The sequence below is a fragment of the Penicillium diatomitis genome (assembly GCF_028827545.1).
Source record: "Penicillium diatomitis strain IBT 30728 chromosome Unknown utg000005l_segment0_segment0, whole genome shotgun sequence".
Lineage (NCBI taxonomy): Eukaryota > Fungi > Ascomycota > Eurotiomycetes > Eurotiales > Aspergillaceae > Penicillium > Penicillium diatomitis.
The window spans coordinates 1,326,379-1,347,287 of NW_026623177.1; the positions used below are offsets into that span (position 1 = coordinate 1,326,379).

Genomic DNA, 20,909 nt, shown 5'->3' on the forward strand with positions numbered 1-20,909 from the left:
GTACTGCCCCCATGTATACAACCTCTTGGGAGACTGTGACCCCCGCGCTGCCCGCATTTTCCCCTCGCCCCTCCATTGCGGCCGTGATCCACGCCCTCTCGTTGGTGGAACTGAGCGGCGGACGAGGGATTAAGTTACTCCACCAATCAAAGGGCTCTCGCCAAGGGGAACGGTAGGATCGGAGCTGCTCCGCGTTTCTGCAGAGGCCGCGTGACGTTGACTGCGGCGGGTAATAGTTGACTTTGCCTGAGCGTAGTTTGACAGATGATCTTAATACGGAAGCCATGTTCGGTATAGAGCCGCAAGCCTAGAGCCGTTTAGCGCAATGACTGCGATGAGCTGTATAATTACAGATAGTCAAGTGTACAGGCATAGGTGTCTATAAGATGATGAAGGAGGGTCTCTGGTGCTGTAGGAGCGACGAGTGTCAATTAACGTGACTGTCGCGTGGAGAGCAAATTCAATTGCTAGGTGCACAATGAAAGCTGTCAAAAACTTGCTCATGCTGAGCTCCTGGGGGATTGATTCGTCTATCCAGACAGGCCTCGCTTTTCGCTCTCGGAGAAGAAGATTAGCATACGCCAAAGCTTGCGAACGAGCACCTCGGCCTCTTCGTCGAGCGCCTATGAAGAAGCGATTGTTAGCAGCCGAACTGGCGACCGTCAAAAGAACATTCAGGTGGCAGCTTACCATCTCCAATTGCTCCACCAGATCCTGAGGAGACCCGTGTTTTCGGACGTGCTCCTCCACCACATCCACCAGCATTTGTTCCTGAATTCCCAGATACTCGACGATCTTTTTCTCGACAAAGGGCTTGATTTGATCGGCGATGATGGCCTCGTCCACAAACTCCCACTTGATGTCCCACTTCCAGAGCCCCTCCTTGTCGGCCGGGATCTCGGCGGCCAGTTGACGAGCGGCTTGGGCACGCTCCTCGTCCGAGAGACCAGCAGCTTCGGCAGCAGAGTCGAACTTGATCGGAATAAGCTGCCGGCGGGTCGTGCCGGCAGGCTCCTCCTCGTCCTCCAGTAGTCCTTCGACTTCGGCAACAGTGCGACGGCCGCTGGCGGCCTGGGCCTTCTGAGCGGCGGCGCCAAGGGAAAGCTTGAATCGCTGCGGCTCCTCTTCCTGGGGGGCTGGGGCTTGGGCCCGGGCCTCCAACTCCTCGGCCTGTTTGGCGAGGAAGTCGTCGGCCATCCCGCGTGCTTGCTCCTGCTGCTTGGCGGATTGAGCCTGCTCCCGTGCCTCGGCAGCACGGTCAGCCTCGTCCATGCTGATCTCGCGAGCACGGAAAGCAGCGCGGCTGCGTAGCCAGGCGCCACGGTCAGCATAGTACTCGCTCGTCTTACGGCTCGCTTCGACATTGTCATCCCACTCCATCAGACGTTTCTCCATCTCATCGTGTGCAGCCTGTAATTTTCCATCTTCTTCCTTGTCACGCTTCTTTTCACGTTCTAAGGCGGCCGTTCGGCTGCGCTCACGATTGAGCCATCGACGCTCCTGGTCCAAGAACTGCTTCTCCTGTTCGGCGTTCCGCTTGGCCTGACGACGACGTTCAAGCTCCTCATCACTCGCGTCGGTCTCCTCGTCTTCGCGGTCGATATGTTCTTGAGAGCCATTCAAGCCGCCACCGTTCACAAACGAGACGCCCTTTTGGTAGTCCTTGGGGATCTGGACGCCAAATCCTCTGGGTCCGGAAGGAGCGCCGGGCACATTGCGGTCACCTCGAGGCCCAAGTGGAATGCCATTTGCACCGCCTGCAGGACCACTGGGAGCTGAGGGAGGGGGCGAGCCAAGCCGACTGATGCGCGAGCCAGAGTTCCGAGCTCGCTCCATAGACTCGATCTCTTCCTCGCGCTTCAATCGCTCGATATCTCGGCGGTTGCTGCGCTCACGGAACGCTGCAATCTCCTTGGCCACATTTTCGCGCATTTCGGGCGGAATGTCCGCTAGCTCATCTTCGACAGTGATTGGGATCGTCACGACTTCTCCATCCTTGACAACTTCGCCGTCCTTCATCTCCACGTCGCCCTCTCCGTCAACGCCAGACGCGTCTTCCTTCTGCGGGGGGTGACTGGGTGGGAAAGCTCGGAAAGGACGTTTTTGAGAGACTCACGGGCCTTGTCGTAGCGAGCCTGAAGCTCTTTGGGGTCTCGCTCGCCACGAGTAGCGCCGAATTGCTCCAAGTAGGTCATGGTGCTCTCGTCGACAACGACCTAGAGGGGTAGTTAGATACTAGTTCTCTCAAGCGAGTGTCTCATCGTGAAATCGTACGTACCAAAAGAGAGCTCTTCTCCACCTCCTGCTCCTCCTCGTCCTCCGTGCGTGGTAGTTGGCGCTTGACGGGCACTTCAATGTCCTTCAGCACCTCCACGGCGACCTCCAGGCTCTCGGGGTCTTCAAACTCAGCAAACCCAAACCGGCAGGGCTTCTCGTCCGCATCTGTGGCCCGAATCCAACGACGTAAACTTCCGGCAGACCGTAAGATGCGCTCAATGCCCTCATCTCCCCCGGCGCCTTCCGTGATACCCCCGACGAACAATGTGCGCACAATCTCATCCCGAGTCGGTGGCTGTAGTTGCATCATGGAATCGCGGCCATGGGGGCGTCGATCGTCGGTATTTGACGAGCCCAGACCCGGGCGACGACCGGGCCCATCGGACCCTCGTTCACGACCTGTCTCGGGGGCAGCTGGCTTGGAGGGTCCGGAGGTGCCCAGGCGAATCACAGGTGCAGAGAAGTTGATGTTGGGCATGTTCGGAGGCGGTTGGAAGTTGGCCGGGAACCCGCCAGGGCGACCCGGCTGCTGATTATTTTGTTGCATCCCCGGGGGAGCTGCTGTTCCAGGAGCAGCCATACCTGGAGGGGGCGCTATTAAATGGTCAGTCATCCTGCTTGAGAAGGCTTCGGAGGATCAGAGAAGTTTTGATGCTCACTTACCCATACCTGGGGGCGCGCCTGGGTAGGCCCCATAGTCGGATCTTCCATACATGCCCGGGGCTGATGAACAGAGTCAGCATGTTATTGCAAAGTTTCGCGATCCAGAAAGGGAGTGCCAATGGCAGACGTCTCGGGGCGCAAACTCACGTTGGTAAGGATTGTACATCGCGAAAAGCACTGTTCCCGCGGATGGCAGAAGAATGCTGGATCTCGTAAGGCGCTTTCTAAGTGAGAAGCTTGAAGCGCTTTGATTGCTTCGCGGGGTCGAAGACGTGGGAGGTTCGTGAGATAGCTTCTTTGGCGCCCGCGGAGCGAAGAAAGTTGCTAGCGGCGGACTTGATACCGTTGACCATGCTGGTCTGTGCGCAGAGTCTTGGCAGCTGGTGGCCGGGACTCTCGGGCGGAGCCATAGACCGGACCGAACAAGAGTAGTTACTTACACCACCAGGTAAAAGTATCGACGGTACGCAGGGAGTATACACCCAGATTTGATTGTTCCTATTCTTGACAAACACTTTAATGTCTGCTCTGCTGATAGTCCTTTCCAAAGCAGACATTTGATCCCCTCTGTCATTGTTGTTTAGTCGCGGGATCTGACAAAGTCCGTGGTACATATAGTATACTTCGGCTGCCGGGAAGACCGAATTGGTCCGAGGAGTGTTGAATGACATTTTTCTCTGCAGATCAACAGTCCAACTACACACTACCTCGCTTATACCTTATATCCACCCTGCGACGCCTCATTCACTTGATGGAGCAGAATATTGTTCAGGCAGTATTCTGCACTTCGCCCACACGAATACATCGACAATATATCCGAATCATCAGCAGCTGACTACACTAGGCTTGACAGCCAGCCATACCAATCAAGGGCCGACGGACACCCTGATGAGCTATTACAATCTGGCTCGGCACTTTCCATACCGGAGCGACCGGATTGGAAAAGCGCGAGCAGTCCATTGAATTAGATTGACATTATTCAATTTGATTGCTTTTCCTCAGCAGTGAGCAGTTGGGCAGAAGGGGAGTAAGGTCCCGTAGAGGTGGCCTCGACCTGGGAACGGGTTGGAGAAAAGGTTCGCAGCAGTCATCAATCTCTAAGTGTCGAAGGTCGAAATGCAAGTCAACCCGAAAGATCTTTATCACTGATGCCAGGTGGGCTCCACTGAGATCAAGGCACTCTGATTCAGACACGTGCTTATTGTAGGGTTGCTCATGCGCCTGTCGCGCATGATGCATGCAAACGTAAACAGCGGGTAATCCACACTCAGCATGAGAGATCTAGTGCCTGTTGATGACTATATGACTTATCGTGTTGTTCACAACCACTGAGGCTTCAATAAAAGCCGTTTGACACGAAAGGGAAGGGCGCAAGGTCCTTGCAATGTTATAGTGAGTCGTAACTGTATCTACCGTACGGAGTTCGGGCGGCTTGGGATCTCGGATCAAGTGTCGTGGAATCTCCCGAGGTCTTGGCCGTAGACCAGCAATCCGGGGGGGGGGGTTTACCCATGCGAGATCAATAGAGTTGCCAAAGGCAATCCCTTGCCTCTCGATCGAGTTGACGGTGCACGGCTAAATCAGACGAGCCCCCGAAAACGGTGGGCACTGGGCAGGCAGCGCATGGGATTATTAGCCGGAGGAACTGTTCTGGAACGACGGGCGGAAAAAGAAGCCCATTCCACCTGTCTGAAAGGGTACTTTACGACACAAGTTCGTGAGTACCAAAGTTGGGAGCTTCGTGGCACGGTGGTACTACCGGTAGTACATTGGAACCGTCCAGCACGTACCTTTGTGGTCTTCGGTCGACCCTCGAGTAGCAACGCCATCACCTCATTTTGATTTGGTCAAAGTTCCATTATGGACTGGCAACAGTCCGAATTCCCAACCGGCACGGCCAGGAAGAGCATGCGCCCCACCAAGTGACCGAGCTCGTGAAGCCAGATGCGCAATATGAGCAAAGCCGACCCGCTCGGGGACCAGCTGGGCGGGAGATGCGGCAATGATGATGATGCTGCTGCTGCTGGGCTTGGGGGTTGCCCCACGCCCACGCCCACGCCCACCTCTGCCGGACCTCAATACGCCGGCCGTTTCCATCGCTACCCTCTTCCTTCCTCGTCTGCTGGACTTTCTCTTTCTTCTTCAAATCCCCCTCCATTTCTCCCTGCAGAAGACTCCAAAACAAAAGCCATTGTGATACCCCTCCCCCGTTTGATTTTCAGGTAGGTGTTTCATGACCCTTCCCGTGCTCTCTGCCCAGCATCTGCCCGTCACTTTTCTGCTGGTGACCCCGCGCTAATCCGGCCTGCTCCGAACGTCGTGTAGATTGCACCCCTCGTCACCATGCCTGGTTTCTCTCAAGCTTCTGATCTCAATGCCTGGAAGGAGCTCCAGGAGCACCACACCACTGTGGGTCGCAACATTGTCCTGAAGGAGTACTTCCAGAAGGACCCCAAGCGCTTTGAGAAGTTCAGCCGTACCTTCACCAACACGGTCGACAATGCCGACATTCTGTTCGACTTCTCCAAGAACTTCCTCACCGAGGAGACCCTGTCCTTGCTCGTCAAGCTGGCCAAGGAGGCCGGCGTCGAGGAGCTCCGTGATGCCATGTTCCGCGGGGACCACATCAACTTCACCGAGGACCGTGCCGTCTACCACGTTGCCCTGCGTAACACCTCCAACGAGCCCATGCAGGTCAATGGCCAGAGCGTCGTTGAGGATGTCAACTCGGTCCTGGAGCACATGAAGGAGTTCTCCGAGCAGGTCCGCAGTGGTGAGTGGAAGGGTTACACCGGCAAGAAGATCAACACCATCATCAACATCGGCATTGGTGGTTCTGACCTGTAAGTGCTGCCGAGCCCGCGATGTCGAGGATGTTCAAGTCCGCAAATGACTCCCCAAGCTGACTGAACTCTTCTCAAAGCGGTCCCGTCATGGTCACCGAGGCCCTCAAGCCTTATGGTCACCCCGACCTGAAGCTCCACTTCGTCTCCAACATTGACGGCACTCACATTGCCGAGGCCCTCAAGCACTCTGACCCCGAGACCACTCTCTTCCTCATTGCCTCCAAGACCTTCACCACCGCGGAGACTACCACTAACGCCAACACCGCCAAGAGCTGGTTCCTGAAGACCGCCAAGGAGGAGTCCCACATTGCGAAGCACTTCGTTGCGCTCTCGACCAACGAGCCTGAGGTCACCAAGTTTGGCATTGACAGCAAGAACATGTTCGGCTTCGAATCCTGGGTGGGTGGCCGTTACTCCGTCTGGAGTGCCATCGGTCTTTCCGTGGCCCTGTACATTGGCTATGACAACTTCCACCAGTTCCTCGCCGGTGCCCACGCCATGGACAAGCACTTCCGCGAGACTCCTCTGGAGCAGAACATCCCCGTTCTTGGTGGTCTGCTTAGCGTCTGGTACAGCGATTTCTTCGGTGCGCAGACTCACCTCGTCGCTCCCTTCGACCAGTACCTGCACCGCTTCCCCGCCTATCTGCAGCAGCTGTCCATGGAGAGCAACGGCAAGGCTATCACCCGCTCGGGTGACTATGTCAAGTACACCACTGGTCCCATCCTGTTCGGTGAGCCCGCCACCAATGCCCAGCACAGCTTCTTCCAGCTGCTGCACCAGGGCACCAAGCTCATCCCCGCGGACTTCCTGATGGCCGCCGAGTCTCACAACCCCGTCGAGGGTGGCAAGCACCAGCGCATGCTTGCTTCCAACTTCCTCGCCCAGTCCGAGGCCTTGATGGTCGGTAAGACCCCCGAGCAGGTCAAGGCCGAAGGCGCTCCCGAGAACTTGGTTCCTCACAAGACCTTCTTGGGCAACCGTCCCACCACTTCCATTCTCGCTCAGAAGATCACCCCGGCCACTCTTGGCGCTCTGATCACCTACTACGAGCACCTGACCTTCACCGAGGGTGCCATCTGGAACATCAACTCCTTCGACCAGTGGGGAGTCGAGCTGGGCAAGGTTCTTGCCAAGAAGATCCAGAAGGAGTTGGAGACTGCTGGCGAGGGCAATGATCACGACAGCTCGACCAGTGGCCTGCTGATGGCCTTCAAGTCTCGGGCCAACCTGTCCTAAAAGACCGCCTTAATGAGATGACTTGACATTGCGTCGAGTCATGGCGAAATTTCCCCAGCAGCTTTTGATGAGCGACGAATCATTTTTTACTTGTCTATCGTATTCTCTATACTCCCATCACTGTCAAATTCATGTGGCAGTGTCAATGAAAAATTACTGTTCCGCTACCTTGTAACCTGGTCACGTAGAAGCATATACTGCATAGTGCATAATGCATACTCCTATACTGGAAAGTGTCAACAACATTGACGATGAATGGATTCCCGTAGGAAGGTCTCGGCTTGGTGAGGATTGAGAAAAGCTTGAGGATGAATGGCGGTCGTGCCGACCTTTTCAAGTGGTCGCGCACAGACCCCGCAACCCTGGCTGCGCATGTTTAAACAGCGGGCACTGCGGCCTCCGTGTCTGCTCCGCACGCCGCTTGCTGTCCATCCCTCCTCCACTCGCCACCGTGAGGCGTCCTTGAAGCATTGGGACCCGACAAATTGTGGAAAGTCTTCACAGAGTTCATCCTGCAACAGGCCACAATGTTTGCATCAACAGCGGCGTTGCTTCCTCTAGTGTTTGCGTTCCTGCCTGCGGGATGCAGCGCGGGGAGACCTCTTGCACGCAGCGGCGCAGAGGGATACAGCCTGGGTGAGGAAATTCCAGTATCTTGTCTGAATCGAACAATGTGAGTCAATTAGTCTTGCTCCTGACCTCAGTCTATCCCAATATCCATTCTGACTTCGAATCCTGCGATTTCCAAGGGACGGTGAACATGTGCGCAGCCAACGACTCCTGAGTCCGACCCCGTCGTGAGAGCCTTGCTGACCAAACGCGTCACAGATCACCGACGGATTAGGGAAACTTCAATGGGTCCCATTCGTGACATGCAGCGAGACGACAAGACCCTTGTCCATACATTACGGGGTCTCCGAAACCATAACTTGTACCCTCGCTTCTCTATCCGACTCTCTCTACCACCTGCTGGAGTTCTACGTCCACTCCGATGTGCCCATGACTTGCCGCGTACCAACCGCACCTTTACGACCCTCCAATACCGCGCCGAAAGACCATGCGAATCCCGATGCCGAGGCCGGCGAGGCCAGTACACTCACTGCGTTGAAAGAAAACGGCCCGCCTTTCACACCCGTCACCATTGCGCTGCAGGGAACACTGCAGCTCAGCCATCTGCACATTTGGACGGATATGAACATGCTGATGCATAGCATTCCCTCGGATCCTGCGGCGCAGTCGCGCAAGGGAAGAAAGAATGGACTGTCTGGCCAGTCTGGATACGCCGTGGCAGGCACAGCTTACTCCACGCCCGAGTTCGAGGCCTCCCCCAAGAAGGCCTCCTCGGACAAGAATGAGACGGCTGTACAAATTGCCCAAGCTGCGCGGGAGCCTTGGACGGCAGGCCACGGGACCAAGGTCATTCGCGGGGAGCCGCTTACGTTCTCTTTCCATATTGCGTGGATTGAAGGTGGCGCGGGCATTGGGTGGCCGGAACGTCCAGCTTCAAAGTCCTTTTTGGAGCTGAGTGGAGCTGGACGCAGTAGCTCCGCGGCTGGCTCGATTCTATCGCGCATGTTCTTCTTTGTGCTGGCCGCCTCGCTGGGGGCCATGGCGGCACTCTACTGGGAGCGCAATGGTGACCGGCTGCGCGGTCGTTCAGGGTGGCGTGGAGATGGAATTCTGGGAGCTCCCATGGCGAAAGGCAAGGGATCTGGGATCACGTTTGGCAACGGCGGACGGATGAATGGGTATGGAGGGTACTCTGCTGGACCGTCCAACGGAGTCGTTACAAGCGGGGGTGGAGGAGGTTCCGGATATGGAGGGTTTACCACAGGGAAGAGGGACTGAGAGCATTTGAGGAGCTCCTGCAAAGACAGCTTGACTTGCGGCGAATCTTGGCTGTATATAAGACATGTTTCCGCAAAGGAAGATTGACTGGGACGTATGCCTTTTTCATTAGACATGAAAGTGACTGGTATATTACCAAAAGTTTTTGAATATAAAGACCTCTTTCCCTTCAATGGAGTAGACTCTATTTGGAAGGAAAAAAAAATAAGAAGAAGCCCCCTGATGACAGAAACTGGAAAAATAGACAAATGCTTCCAACGGTAGTGATACATGTTTTGCGCAACCAAGCAGCAGCCTTGCTGAGAAAGAGAAGCCTCAAAAGAACCCCCCAATTCACAGCCAAGCGCCCTCTCTCATACAAAAATTTTCCGTGTACATATATGTATACATATACAGACCACCAAAAAGGATAGTCCGGAGTCTCGGAAATCCCCATTCTCCCTCGAGATTCTACCATCCCTGCGCCTGCATCCGCTGGATCTTCTTCACCGTCTCCTGGAACGAGAAACGGAAAAGCTTCCTCCACCTCGTCCGACGCAACTCCTTCCGCAGCGCACCCTTCCGCTTGTGAAACTTCTGCTTATGTGAATCCGCCTTGATCTGATTCGTACTGCAAGTGATTTCCAGCTGACGAATCGCAGCCGGCAGATCCAATCCACGCTCCGGCTCAACATGGACCTGACGACCCAGCGTAGGCCCAAGCTTCAGCTCCACCTTGCGAGAAGCAAGCTGCTGCGCGGCGCGGTCCTTGAACGCCTGCGAGCCGACGCCGCCGACGGAGCGCGAGACCGCGTCGGAGAAGATGCGGCGGGGTTCGCCCTTGGCGTTGAGAGTGTTGCGGTTGCCGAGGTCGAGCTTGTTGAGGATTTCGTCAAAGTCGGAGGCGACGGTCTTGGTGGGTGCGGGCTTGGGGGCGGGTGGTTGGTCTTCGACCGCGGCGGGTGTTGTGTGCGTAGTGGTGGTGGAGGCTTCTGAGGATGTTGGGTGGGTGGTCTTTTGTGGCGAAGTGTTGGAGGAATTGTAGCGGAGTGTGGTGAGGGTGATGGGCTGCTGTTGCTGGTGAGCACTGAGGAGCCATGGTGTTGGCCGGGCACGGAGGCCTCGTGCCAGGAGACGGGTGTCCATTGCTTCTCTGGGGAAGAGGAAACAGGATATGACGAATCCCTTGATGAGTGCACTTGAAAGCTGACAGGAGCGCAGGGAGGGGAGCTGAACAGGTTCAGAAAATGCTCCGCAAGATCTGAGGTTGAACTGCGCGTAAACAGATGCTGGTCGTGCGGAGCGCCGGCGGGTTGCTGGGAAAATCGGGAGAAATTAGAGATCACGTGAACGTACACAGTGCCCCCAATCGAGTCGAGTCGCATGCATGGATATCATCGGAGCATAGCTTTGATAGGATTTTAGCGGGGCAACCAGGAACAGACAAATTGTTCGTCAGTCAGCCCATATATATTTGAATATTGCACATAAACAATGTCTTCCATATCCATCGCAACTTTACCACGCATGAGCCGCGATGCCCTCTCGGCCCTCCTTCGCTCAAAGACTCCAGCCGACAAACTAGCAATTGTTGATGTTCGGGATTCAGGTATGAACATTCCAATAATAAAAGACAGAAATAGTCCTCTCTCTCTCTCTCGTGTCTTGCTATAATACTCATTACACCATTCAGATCACATCGGTGGACATATCAAATTATCGACATGGGTACCGAGCTCCAGTTTGGACGTGCGTCTTCCTGAGCTTCTTCGCACCCTCAAGGACATGGACAAGGTAGTTTTCCATTGTGCTCTCAGCCAGCAGCGTGGTCCCTCTGCAGCTCTGCGTTATGCCCGTGAGCGTGAGCGCACTCTTGGAGAGGAAGAAAGCAAGAAGCAAGAGATTTACATTTTAGAGGGTGGCTTCGTTCAGTGGCAGGAAAAGTACGGGGACGATGAGCAATTGACGGAGGCTTATGTCGCTGATATCTGGCGAGAATATTGAAGAAATTGAAAGTTGAACTTATCAGAGGCTTATAAATTATCCTTGGTCTCGTCCATGCAGTGAATCAATCCCGCAAAGAACTCACAGATTTAACCAAGTGGACGGCTTCAAAGGGAAGAAACATCGTCAACCTTATATATCAGATATATGATATCAAGCAGACAGTGACAGCCGCAATTGAGAAACCCAAGATAAGAAGATCCTGATTTACTTTACGCCCCCCATTGATCCTGTGAAAGTCATGGGACAGGCGGGAATAGAAGGAGGCAAAAGCTGTGTAAGGAATAAGCAATTGGCTGCCTGGTCCATTTCATGTGCCCATATCTTATACTGGTGCACAAGAAGATAAGAGGTAGTAGCTGAAGCAGGCGAGCTGGGAACTAAAACACGAGATTTTTCATCATGCATCACGGGGAATAATCGAGAAGTGACCAACGGGAAGGGACAGGTCCGTCAAAAATGCTATGTATTGAAAACAGACAACCAAAGCCGGTATAGACCGAGGATGGCTTGGCTTCTCACTTAGCTGTTGAGATAGCTGCGAATGGCTCCTTGGAGTTTCGTGGCTCCCTCACCGACCAGCTGGGTCAGATTTTCGAGGTCGTCGCCAGCGGTGATTCCGAATCGACGGACAAAGTCCTTCGCAGCGTTCTCCAGGTCTCCATAGCCATCGTCGCCTGCAGGCAAATCATCCTCCGGTCGGCCGAAGTAAGCATTGCTGGAAATGGAGGTAGCACCGTCAAATTCACCCAGTCTCTGCTTAGCTTCCGCCTGGGCTTTAGGATCGAAACGATCACGGCCGAAGAATTCATCAGACGAGATACCCTTCTGAGTGCCAAAGCGGTTCTTCGCCTCGGCAAGTTCTTCCTCTATTCTGACGTCAGCACGTGATCCTTCTGCACTTTCATGCCAGAACTGATTCATACCATCCATGTTGGACTTGGCAGGGCCCACGGCACCAAAGCCAAGCTTCTTAGGAGCCGCGGGCTTCGATACCTGACCAAAACCGAGCTTGCTCATTCCCATGCCCAACCTCTCGACATCGCCAGAGTTACGCTCTTGGGACGACTTGCTGGTGGCTCCAAATCCACCACGAGTCGGGCTAATGGGGGTAGGGGCAGTGATAGCTGGTGTGGCGGCCGCCTTGGCTTCAGCCTGCTCGGCTTCGGGGTCGTAACCGAGCTTCTCAATGCGCTCGGCCTCCTCCTTGGCCTTGCGCTCCATCTCATCGAAGTCAATCTCACTTGCCACCACCTTCTTGGCGCCGAGCTTAGGCGCCTTCTTAGCCCCGAGAATGCTGCCCTTTTTCGCGGCAGTGCCCGGGGTGGTCTTGCGGGCAGCCGAGTTTGCGCGAATAGCGGTCGGAGCAGGCGAGGCAACTTTCTCTTCAGATGCGGACAAGGGAGACTTTGAGCGAGCACCGTTCGCGCCCGTTCCGGCGTTCAGGAAAGGGGAGCCGTTGCGGCTCACGACAGGTGGGGTTCCGGTGCGAGATGGAGGGTTGCTGGGCCGCTTGATGGAGGGTTTATCCCATGAAGAGAAGAAGTCATCATCCTGATCACCAGCGGGTGTCGCAGAGCCATCTGATGGAGTTCCTGCGGGGATATCTGTTATGACGACCTCGCCCGGGTATCTGTTTAAAGCCAACGGTCAACATTCTCGCCTATCACGACATACCACCCCGTAGAGGAGAGGGGGAAACTGACTGTTGCTGGTCAAGCGCAGCGCGACGCTTCAACTCCTCTTTATACTTAACCGCGGCATTGGAGGTGTACTTGGTCTTGGGATCCTTGCTCGAGAGTGCCGCTGACCCACCGTGAGTCTGGAAGTACTTCGTCGCAGACTCATTACCGCCGACTTTCATCACTCGAAGTTGCTCCCATTGCCATTCTGTGCCATATCCAGCAGTCAGTCAATTTGCAGTGATTCGTGGCCAACTTGGGGAACGGTGAGAGCCGATTCGACGTACGGTCGAGGTTCGTGGACCGAACAAAGGAGATATGAACACCAAGGTTGCGGTGATGAGCCGAGCAGTCAAGACAGAGGTAGATACCGAATGGCACTGAGGACCAAGTTGGATTTTTGGAGCCACAGTCAAAGCAAATCTACTCGCCAACAAGATGTCAGTGGATCGTGACCAGACCACATTGGAGTCAAGCGACCTGCGACTTCGGGCAGCAGATAAGATGTTGGTGGGGTGACACATACCTTGTTTGCAGGCTTGAGCTTCAGCTTCTCAAAAATCTTTTGAGACTGCGCCTTGGAGGCACTCATCGTGGGTGGATGATTGCTTCTTTGTCACAAGGGGCAAAAAGGGGGTGGAGAGCAAGTATAGCTGAGCAACCAGCAAAGAAGCCGAGATGAAGTTATCGGGAACGGCGAACGTGGTCCTTGTCAAGGGACCGAGAGCCCACTTGGGCAATTTGCGTTTCTGCCACTCGCCCTCTTCGGCGGTGGAGATCATCTCGGCAGACCCAGCCAAGTTTGAAAGGATGGTACATGACATTCTGTATCTATGAAATGTGTACTTAAATATTACCCATTAAGCTGAAAGCTGGTCCTTCTAATCCTACAATTTCATGCCGAGAACTTTATCCATCTGGATGCAATACGGATTTCTAGAAGCAAAAGAGCTCATTCTCGCGATGGAATGATTCATTCAGGGCGAGACTGGACTAGAGAGAACCCTCTTCCAGCCTTGGTCGCTCGCTCGGAGACTTAGAAAAGCCGAGTTCAAAGCCGAATTTCGTACAGACAATTTGCATATGTAAAGTTCCACAATAACTTGAAGCATGAACGTCGTACGGGGTGTCGCACCCTAGCGGGCTCCCACGTAAAGAATCGTCGATAGACTCAGACATTTCTTTTCATCCTGAAGGCGGTTGACAACGTGGAAAAGGCAGATGGCGAGTCTGTCTTTCGACTTGACACGATTGCAGGCTAATGGAAGAATAACATAGAGCGACCGTCAATAGAAACGGCCAGTCACTCTTGCCTGGAGTAAAGCCAGCGAGGCTCACAATTCCATGTCCTCTCAGACAAGGACCGAGAACAGGACGAACGTCACCTAAAAGGACCCGCCAAAGCGAGAACCGAAGAGCATCTCTGTCGAGCCACCAGCTTTGGGCAAGGTCCATCGCACGGGCAACTGGTAACCGGAATACTGAATCACCCTTTCACGGCAGATGTTGGCATGGAAGCCCGCATCAACGCCATTGAATACCAAAAAGCTTCAGTGAACTGGCCACACCGGGCTTTTCTGCGGCTTTCTCCAAGATGATTCGGGAATGTCCCTTCACATCCAGCGCCAAAAGCTGATATTCCCACTCATCCTTGTCTAATGGTTTCATCAGGTGCACGAAGACGACGCCGGTATTCAATGGGCCCTCGACCTAGACAATGAGGTTAATCGAGCGGGTTCGTAGACGAACCAGAGCAAGTGATACGCACATTAAAGTTCATCCGAAGATGCTCGCGGCCCAACCGGTCTTTCTCGATAGTGGAACTGCCCACCGTCATTAGCTCGCCCTCCCGAAATGTAGTCGCCGAGATTTCTGATGTCTCATCTCTAGTATAACTCACGCAATTGGCCTATTTCGTGCCCAGCGGCTGTTTGTTGTTTCTCCGAATGCTCTGATCTCTCTGCGGTCGCCCAAAAGTTGTATACACCTGGGATCTTCTTTGACGCGCTCGACGGCCTTCTCGTACTGCCATGTCCGGCTGTTCGGAGACACCACGTCTGTCCAGAAAAGATAGAATACTCCGCCCTGAGAACATTCCAGGTCCTGTCAGCGATCATGTCGAAGAAGATTCCGCGAAAGCTCATTGCTTTCTTCGTCAAGGCTGCGCACAAAATGGGTGTTCATACCGTCAAAACAGCACCAGCAATCACGACAACAAAGTTGATGGACTGCTGTGTTGCTCGCGACACCTTCTCCCGCCCGCTCAATTCACCCCATTCGTATCGACCATCGTCTGACAAGACCGTGATATTTCTCCGCTTTGGCCGTGGACCAGTTTGAGTCGCATAGTGTCGAGCGAGCTCTCGCCGTGTTGTAAGGCGCAATGCCAACGGAGCGCTCTGTAGCGCTGGCTTTAACGTTCGTAGACACTGCGCGTTCATGTCGGATGTGGATTGTGGCTGCTTTTGGAACGAAGATGTTCTTCTTGGCTGCATGTTACATTCGGGACTCGGTGGTCCCCCGATAAGGCCGATAGCAAGCGGAGAAAGTCTCACGTGCGCGATATGTCATGCATTCTTGTTGGAAAAATCTGTACCTAAAACCATACAAACATTGTTGATATATAGTGATGTCATGCGCTCAAAGTCAGCAAAGAAAATTGCGCACATTACAAGTAGATATGATAATTTTGTGTCTGTCTTTGACCTACATCAAACCACCTAGATTCATTTCCCTGTGAGAATCATTACGAAGATGCCATTACACCGCCAGCCCGAGGATCTCACCTCTGGCAGAATAGTCGCCTTCTGATTGGATATGGAAGCACTATATGATCTTTATCCCAAACATGACTGCTTCTTGCCTTTCTGACTAGGAGCATATTTACATCCAATACGGCTGGCCAGAATTGATCAGTCGCCAACAGATCGTCATGTGAGCATTGAAATGTTGAATCGCTCTCGGATCCCCCTCCAAATTACTCCCTATGACGCACTTCGCCGTTGATCTTTCTAGAGCGATTGGGCTTTTTCGCATGTGCCTTTTAAGATACCCAATATTCAACTTGTCCTTGAACAGCACAAACAACACGGGCTAGTAGACATGTAAGCGTCAGGGTAGCAGAGGGTATGAGCTCAAGGCATATCCGAAGCTGACCGATCTAGTTTCCTCGAAATCGGCGTTGGTCTGGAAGAGTATCCAGTGAGTGCGAACCAAAAGAATCTTTGCTTTTTTTATTACATAGTACATCCGACCTCTGCACTGTTCTAGAATACCGAGTGGACATAGTCAGACAAGATATTATGCCTAACCCGCAGCAGGAGGTTAACACCCCAGGAAATCTCGATTACAAATTCTGATACTGAGCCTCAAAGACCGCAACCAGAACCTGCCCGCTGCTGGCCTCTTTGCTCAGATATAACACCGAGGACAGAAATCATCCAGCTGTCTGTTTGCGGGTTCCTGTGGACTGTAATCGAGTTCCCCTTCCCTTCCACTGTACAGAGACTTGAAGCGCGGCAGTGCCAGTCAGTTGAAGTAGTTGCTTCCGCATGACTGCAACCCCTCTTGTTCTCCAAGGGCCACTCTTGAAGCCATATCTTCCGGCATGTTGTTGACGACGGCGATGCATAGTTCTCGAGTTCTCCTTCACATCGTCGACGAGACCGGCGGAAGACTGCTGCCTGACATGAGCACCCACGTCAATGACTTGGCAATGAAGATGCCGCAGACGGATTTGACTGGGAGAATGTGGTGGCATCAGCCCTGGCAAAAATCTCAGTATTCGAGGTCGATATGGTTAGAGAACCTGTGATCATCATAAAACGTTCAAGTCATCGCTTTGAGCGGTCATTGCTGACTTTGAGGACTTTCGGAGGTTTCGGAGGCCGCTCTTTGCTTTGGAAAACGACGGTCTTTCCCCTTTGGGACTAGCGTACGACTGACCCCAGAATACGAGTTGATTTCCCTCTTTCTAAGTGGTCCCTTGAGCGCGCCACCTGCTGCAAGTTGGACCCTCCCGAGGCCTCCACAAATACACATCAACTTCTTTGGACGCTGATGGGCCGTGGGTTTGATGACCCTGGGAGCTGCGGCGTACTACTTATTGCGACCGAGTTGCTTGTCTAGGACGTGAGGTCTTCAAATTCAAAACACCTCTTCAATCTTTTTTTGTCCTAGTTGGAAGCCTTTTGCGCGCAGCTAAGACATCAATACCATCTTCTCGTCAATCAGCACGAGCAGGATCTCATTCCACCCTTTGGTCACCAGCATACAGTGGACTATTTCTGTCTCTCGCAATGGCCATCCCTGCCAAGTGTCACAAGCTTCAAGATGACGAGATTCTGCAGCGCTCGTCTCAGGTGGTTTCGGTCATTGGTGATCGAGTCTACGTCTTTGGCGGAGAGTTGCGGCCTCGTGAGCCGAGAGACAATGATGTCCACGCCGTGACGTTGCACGACAATGGTACGATGCAAGCCGAAAAGAAGGACGTCCGTATTGACTGAATGAGGCTAATTACTTCGACTTTACAGCTACCGCGGAGATACTTTCCCAGCCCGCAGCTTCCCTCTCGCCCTCTGCGCGCGTGGGAACCGCATCTGCAGCACTCAATGGCAAAATGTACCTTTTCTCCGGAAGAGGTGGCGTCGCTATGGCTCCCATCGACGAGCAGGGTTCAATCTGGGAATATGATCCCTCGACTACGAGCTGGTGTCTGATCCAACCCTCAATGACCGGATCCACTGCTGTCCCCGCCGCCCGAAGCTATCATTGCATGGCAAGCGACGGGAAAGACACACTCTACGTCCACGCCGGATGTCCCGAATCAGGCCGACTGTCAGACCTGTGGTCTTTCAGCGTCTCACGCAGAGAATGGAGAGAATGCGAAGCTGCGCCTGGGCCGCCTCGCGGCGGAACCTCGATCGCATTCACGAACGGCAAACTGTACAGGATGAACGGGTTTGATGGGAAGACGGAGCAGGGCGGAAATCTAGACATTTACACCCCAGAAAGTAACACCTGGGAGACACATGTCTACTCTGCTGATGGTGAGCACGGTCCGTCGCCTCGGAGCGTGAGTGCTCTGCTTCCGATCAGTGTGCGAGGTCGCTCGTACTTAGTTACTCTGTTTGGAGAGCGGGATCCGAGCTCTCTTGGACATCAGGGCGCTGGGAAGATGTTGAGCGATGTGTGGGCATTTGACCTTGAGAGAAAGAATTGGGAAACCGTGGAGCTGCAAGGCACCAAGTCTCCGGTCGCCAGAGGCTGGTTTGATGCCGATGTCATGTCCTCGAGTGCGGTCATTGTTCATGGTGGGCTGGGAGAGTCAAATGAGCGGCTTGGCGACCTCTGGAAATTGGAATTTGTGTAATCAGTGCACGATAGACTAGCTATCTGTCAATTTATGAAGACCACTTTTTTTTTGAATGAAAACACAAATCCTGGAAAAGAAGCATATTCCATCGATGTAGTGCATGTGCCTCTTGAATATTTTTCACAAGGTTCCAGCTGTAGATATTTGTTCCTAGCGAACAAAAGGAAGAAAACCCGTCTATTTTGGAAAGAGTACGATTCGAGGGATCCTGCAGCTGGTCGAGATCCCATTTTCAGGTCGGAACATGATTAGTCCGTCATACATCTAAACGTTTACTCAAAACATTGGACGGCCACGTTCGAGTTCGTTCGAAGTTCGTTTATTACACTGAGCAAGGCGGACTATCATTGCGTTGAAACATGTTCATTGAAGAGTTATAGACATCACATGTCCGAGCTGGATGAAATTCTGTTCAAAACGCCTTCTCCTGATCTCTGGAGGCGCTCGGGAGTCAAACAGGCAGGGAGGTGCAACAGGTGCCCTCGCTGCGTACGCACATAGAGCGCATAGAAGATTCCAGCGAGAGTCACTGCTATGATGCTAATCAGCGCTGGCCATTCGAACTGGTCAGGCCGAGAGAAGATGATGGTGGAAATGTATGAGCATATTTCGAAAAGATTCTGCCAGGCAGCCTCGGTCGAGGAGAATGAGCCTCTCTCGCCAGCCTCAATTCCCTAGAAACATGATTCCAATCAGTACCAGATTACAGTCATCACAGAAATTCAGTAACCTACCTCCTGGACCAATATCTGCGCGCAAAGATCAAAGCCCCGGAGGCCTAATCGGCTGAGAATGGTGCCACCCACGAGTCCAGATGCCGAAACGGTCGGCCGATTTGCAAACCTCCAGAAGATCGCAAATCCGCCTGCTAGACAAATTATCTGCCAGGTTGCCAGCCACAGGCCAGCGCGGACCGTCCCTATCCTTCCCATGAGGAACGGAGCGACCCATGTGGCTAACATCTCAAATGCGACGGCCACAGTTCTCGCCACAGCAACCTGCGTGGAATCAAAGCCTGTGGACAAGAGCCATGTAACCATTTGCCCAGAGAAGGAGAGGACGGTGAGGTATAGGAGCGCACTTGCAAAGGATGGGAGAAAAAGGTGATGGTTGAAGTAGGAGGTAATGTCTTTCATAGACTGTCCAAAACTCTTGCGAATTGAGTCCCAGGCGGCACGCAGACTCGAGCTTGCCTGTGTCGGAGTCCTCAGTTGATTTACCGACGCGTCCTTCGGCTCTTGTAGTTCCGGTACTTCGGAGTACACCTGCATGAGTCGGTAAGAAAGATGACCCTTGAAGGCTTCACGGCTGAGATATGAAATGAACTGAACAGCTACCTTGGCGATCGAGTAGTATTCAATAACCACTGAACACAGGTTCATTGAAAAATTCACGATAATAGCAGTCTGCGCGGAGACACCGTCCAATAGAGCTATGAATAGAGGTCCGAGGAGTTTGCAAACGAGGTCAATTCGTCGCATCTGAGCGTTCATAGCTTTGCCCGAGGCCAAGTTAGCTTTCCACACACTTAGTATTGGGGTAGTTTAGCATACGAACCTCTGAGATCCCCGTGGCTGTCACCCGCAATAACAACCACCTGTTGGAAGAAGTTAGCACAGAAACATGAGTGATCGTTGGCAGGCCGAGTTCTCACGACAACTCACCCAGTCCTTTTCGACGGATACCATGTTTAGGATCGAGCACAGTTTCTCAGTGCAGGCCAACACTGTGAGGATCGCAAGAAGGCACAAATTGACCAATTGAGACTTAGACGTGTCCACTGCTAGAACATAGAATACTATGCAGGAGGCAGCAACGACAAGCCGCTGCAACACTATGTAACACTCAGTCGATTACGATCACATGTCTCTGTGTGGCGTGTCACTTACCGATCGACAATCGAACGACTTGCAAACGATTGCCCACGTCGATGTAGTTACCCACTGCCGACGCAAAAACAATTGCTGCCATTCCACGGGACAGTGCATAGACAGACATGGGCAGCAGCGTCCCCGGGTAGATGGTGGCCAAGTACAAGACCGCGCCGAATTCGAACACGCGTGAATTCCATGTCGACAAAAAGTGAGACACATAAAGACGATATGTTATGCTCGGTGCAACGTTTCCATAGTGGCCGTCGTAGTCTCGGCTCCTCTGTGAGATAAGAGCCTCAGCTTGTTCGGGCTCTCCGATGAGAGGACTGCATTCCTCGGTAGTCGCCTGCTCACTTCGACTGTCGATCATGATCTTCAAAGCGGTAAGAAAGTGCGGTGTGTCAGACGAAAAGTGCCTGTTCAAACTCGACGGGGGGTATGAGGTATTCTAAGCTGGAATCAAACATTGCCGCTTGCGAAGATTGTCCGTACGAGCTCCTCGCTACGGCAGTCCCGACTCCCAAGTTCCATAGTCCGCTAACAGTAGCATTCGTAAATTGTGAGATTGATTGAGGAAGTGGAGTGTCGACCGAGCACGAGCCATAAGAAAATCGCCTTTCCCGCCAAAGTCCACCGTGGGACCAATCACACGCGTGACGTGCGCCGTCTCTTCTCATGTGAAGTCAACAGCGGCCTCCGAAACCTCCGAAGCCTCAACATGCGTGGAACGCGCCAGACATACACAGTACTTGTTTACCATTTCATCCAGAGAAAGGGCTTGCAATTCTTTCGTCCGAGGATTCAGTCCAGGCACAATGCCACCAAAACGGAAAGCGTCTTCAAAGAAGGCTCCACCTCAGAAAACGGCTCCGCCTCAGAAAAAGGCATGCGATGCATGCTATAAGAGAAAGGTAGTCAACTTACCTTCCTTCCGAATTGAAAGCTCTCGCCTCCCAGTCCTGTATGCTTCAAGATGTTCAATATCTGACACAGGGCCAATGCATCCTCGAGAACTCGGATGACCCTTGTCAATGGTGCAAGAATCGTGGAGTTGAATGCACCTTTGACAGAGAAGCTCCGCGGAAAAAAAGACGTAGCAGGTGAGCAATATCTCTGATGAGCT

The 20,909-nt window shown here is 53.3% G+C and overlaps 10 protein-coding genes across 10 annotated transcripts; 4 read left to right on the top strand and 6 right to left on the bottom strand.

The window, feature by feature from the left end:
- Positions 1–530: 530 nt before the first annotated feature.
- On the bottom strand, positions 531–3,106 carry N7539_005089 (uncharacterized protein; the record flags this gene model as incomplete). The annotated part of the gene is made up of 6 exons (XM_056934691.1): positions 531–623; positions 691–2,054; positions 2,117–2,216; positions 2,279–2,871; positions 2,941–3,000; positions 3,088–3,106. 6 exons carry the CDS (start codon positions 3,104–3,106, stop codon positions 531–533), a joined length of 2,229 nt encoding a protein of 742 aa, XP_056789885.1.
- Positions 3,107–3,164: 58 nt separating this feature from the next.
- N7539_005090 (uncharacterized protein) lies at positions 3,165–3,350 on the bottom strand (the record flags this gene model as incomplete). Its single annotated transcript, XM_056934692.1, has 1 exon — positions 3,165–3,350. The coding sequence occupies one exon, from the start codon at positions 3,348–3,350 to the stop codon at positions 3,165–3,167; it is 186 nt and encodes a 61-aa protein (XP_056789886.1).
- Positions 3,351–5,283: 1,933 nt separating this feature from the next.
- On the top strand, positions 5,284–7,025 carry N7539_005091 (glucose-6-phosphate isomerase; the record flags this gene model as incomplete). Its single annotated transcript, XM_056934693.1, has 2 exons — positions 5,284–5,783; positions 5,864–7,025. The coding sequence occupies 2 exons, from the start codon at positions 5,284–5,286 to the stop codon at positions 7,023–7,025; spliced, it is 1,662 nt and encodes a 553-aa protein (XP_056789887.1).
- A 527-nt stretch (positions 7,026–7,552) lies between these two features.
- N7539_005092 (uncharacterized protein) lies at positions 7,553–8,873 on the top strand (the record flags this gene model as incomplete). The annotated part of the gene is made up of 2 exons (XM_056934694.1): positions 7,553–7,675; positions 7,854–8,873. The coding sequence occupies 2 exons, from the start codon at positions 7,553–7,555 to the stop codon at positions 8,871–8,873; spliced, it is 1,143 nt and encodes a 380-aa protein (XP_056789888.1).
- Positions 8,874–9,323: 450 nt separating this feature from the next.
- Positions 9,324–9,998, bottom strand: N7539_005093 (mitochondrial 37S ribosomal protein bS21m; the record flags this gene model as incomplete). The annotated part of the gene is made up of 1 exon (XM_056934695.1): positions 9,324–9,998. The coding sequence occupies one exon, from the start codon at positions 9,996–9,998 to the stop codon at positions 9,324–9,326; it is 675 nt and encodes a 224-aa protein (XP_056789889.1).
- A 348-nt stretch (positions 9,999–10,346) lies between these two features.
- N7539_005094 (phosphatase YCH1) lies at positions 10,347–10,856 on the top strand (the record flags this gene model as incomplete). Its single annotated transcript, XM_056934696.1, has 2 exons — positions 10,347–10,461; positions 10,546–10,856. 2 exons carry the CDS (start codon positions 10,347–10,349, stop codon positions 10,854–10,856), a joined length of 426 nt encoding a protein of 141 aa, XP_056789890.1.
- A 522-nt stretch (positions 10,857–11,378) lies between these two features.
- Positions 11,379–13,130, bottom strand: N7539_005095 (ADP-ribosylation factor GTPase-activating protein; the record flags this gene model as incomplete). Its single annotated transcript, XM_056934697.1, has 5 exons — positions 11,379–11,725; positions 11,783–12,489; positions 12,563–12,746; positions 12,826–12,961; positions 13,065–13,130. The coding sequence occupies 5 exons, from the start codon at positions 13,128–13,130 to the stop codon at positions 11,379–11,381; spliced, it is 1,440 nt and encodes a 479-aa protein (XP_056789891.1).
- Positions 13,131–14,062: 932 nt separating this feature from the next.
- Positions 14,063–14,979, bottom strand: tim21 (the record flags this gene model as incomplete). Its single annotated transcript, XM_056934698.1, has 4 exons — positions 14,063–14,248; positions 14,307–14,361; positions 14,439–14,641; positions 14,725–14,979. 4 exons carry the CDS (start codon positions 14,977–14,979, stop codon positions 14,063–14,065), a joined length of 699 nt encoding a protein of 232 aa, XP_056789892.1.
- A 1,857-nt stretch (positions 14,980–16,836) lies between these two features.
- Positions 16,837–17,909, top strand: N7539_005097 (Kelch repeat protein; the record flags this gene model as incomplete). The annotated part of the gene is made up of 2 exons (XM_056934699.1): positions 16,837–17,002; positions 17,071–17,909. 2 exons carry the CDS (start codon positions 16,837–16,839, stop codon positions 17,907–17,909), a joined length of 1,005 nt encoding a protein of 334 aa, XP_056789893.1.
- Positions 17,910–18,295: 386 nt separating this feature from the next.
- Positions 18,296–20,156, bottom strand: N7539_005098 (putative iron-regulated transporter; the record flags this gene model as incomplete). Its single annotated transcript, XM_056934700.1, has 5 exons — positions 18,296–18,586; positions 18,647–19,407; positions 19,470–19,509; positions 19,577–19,746; positions 19,802–20,156. 5 exons carry the CDS (start codon positions 20,154–20,156, stop codon positions 18,296–18,298), a joined length of 1,617 nt encoding a protein of 538 aa, XP_056789894.1.
- Positions 20,157–20,909: the final 753 nt, after the last annotated feature.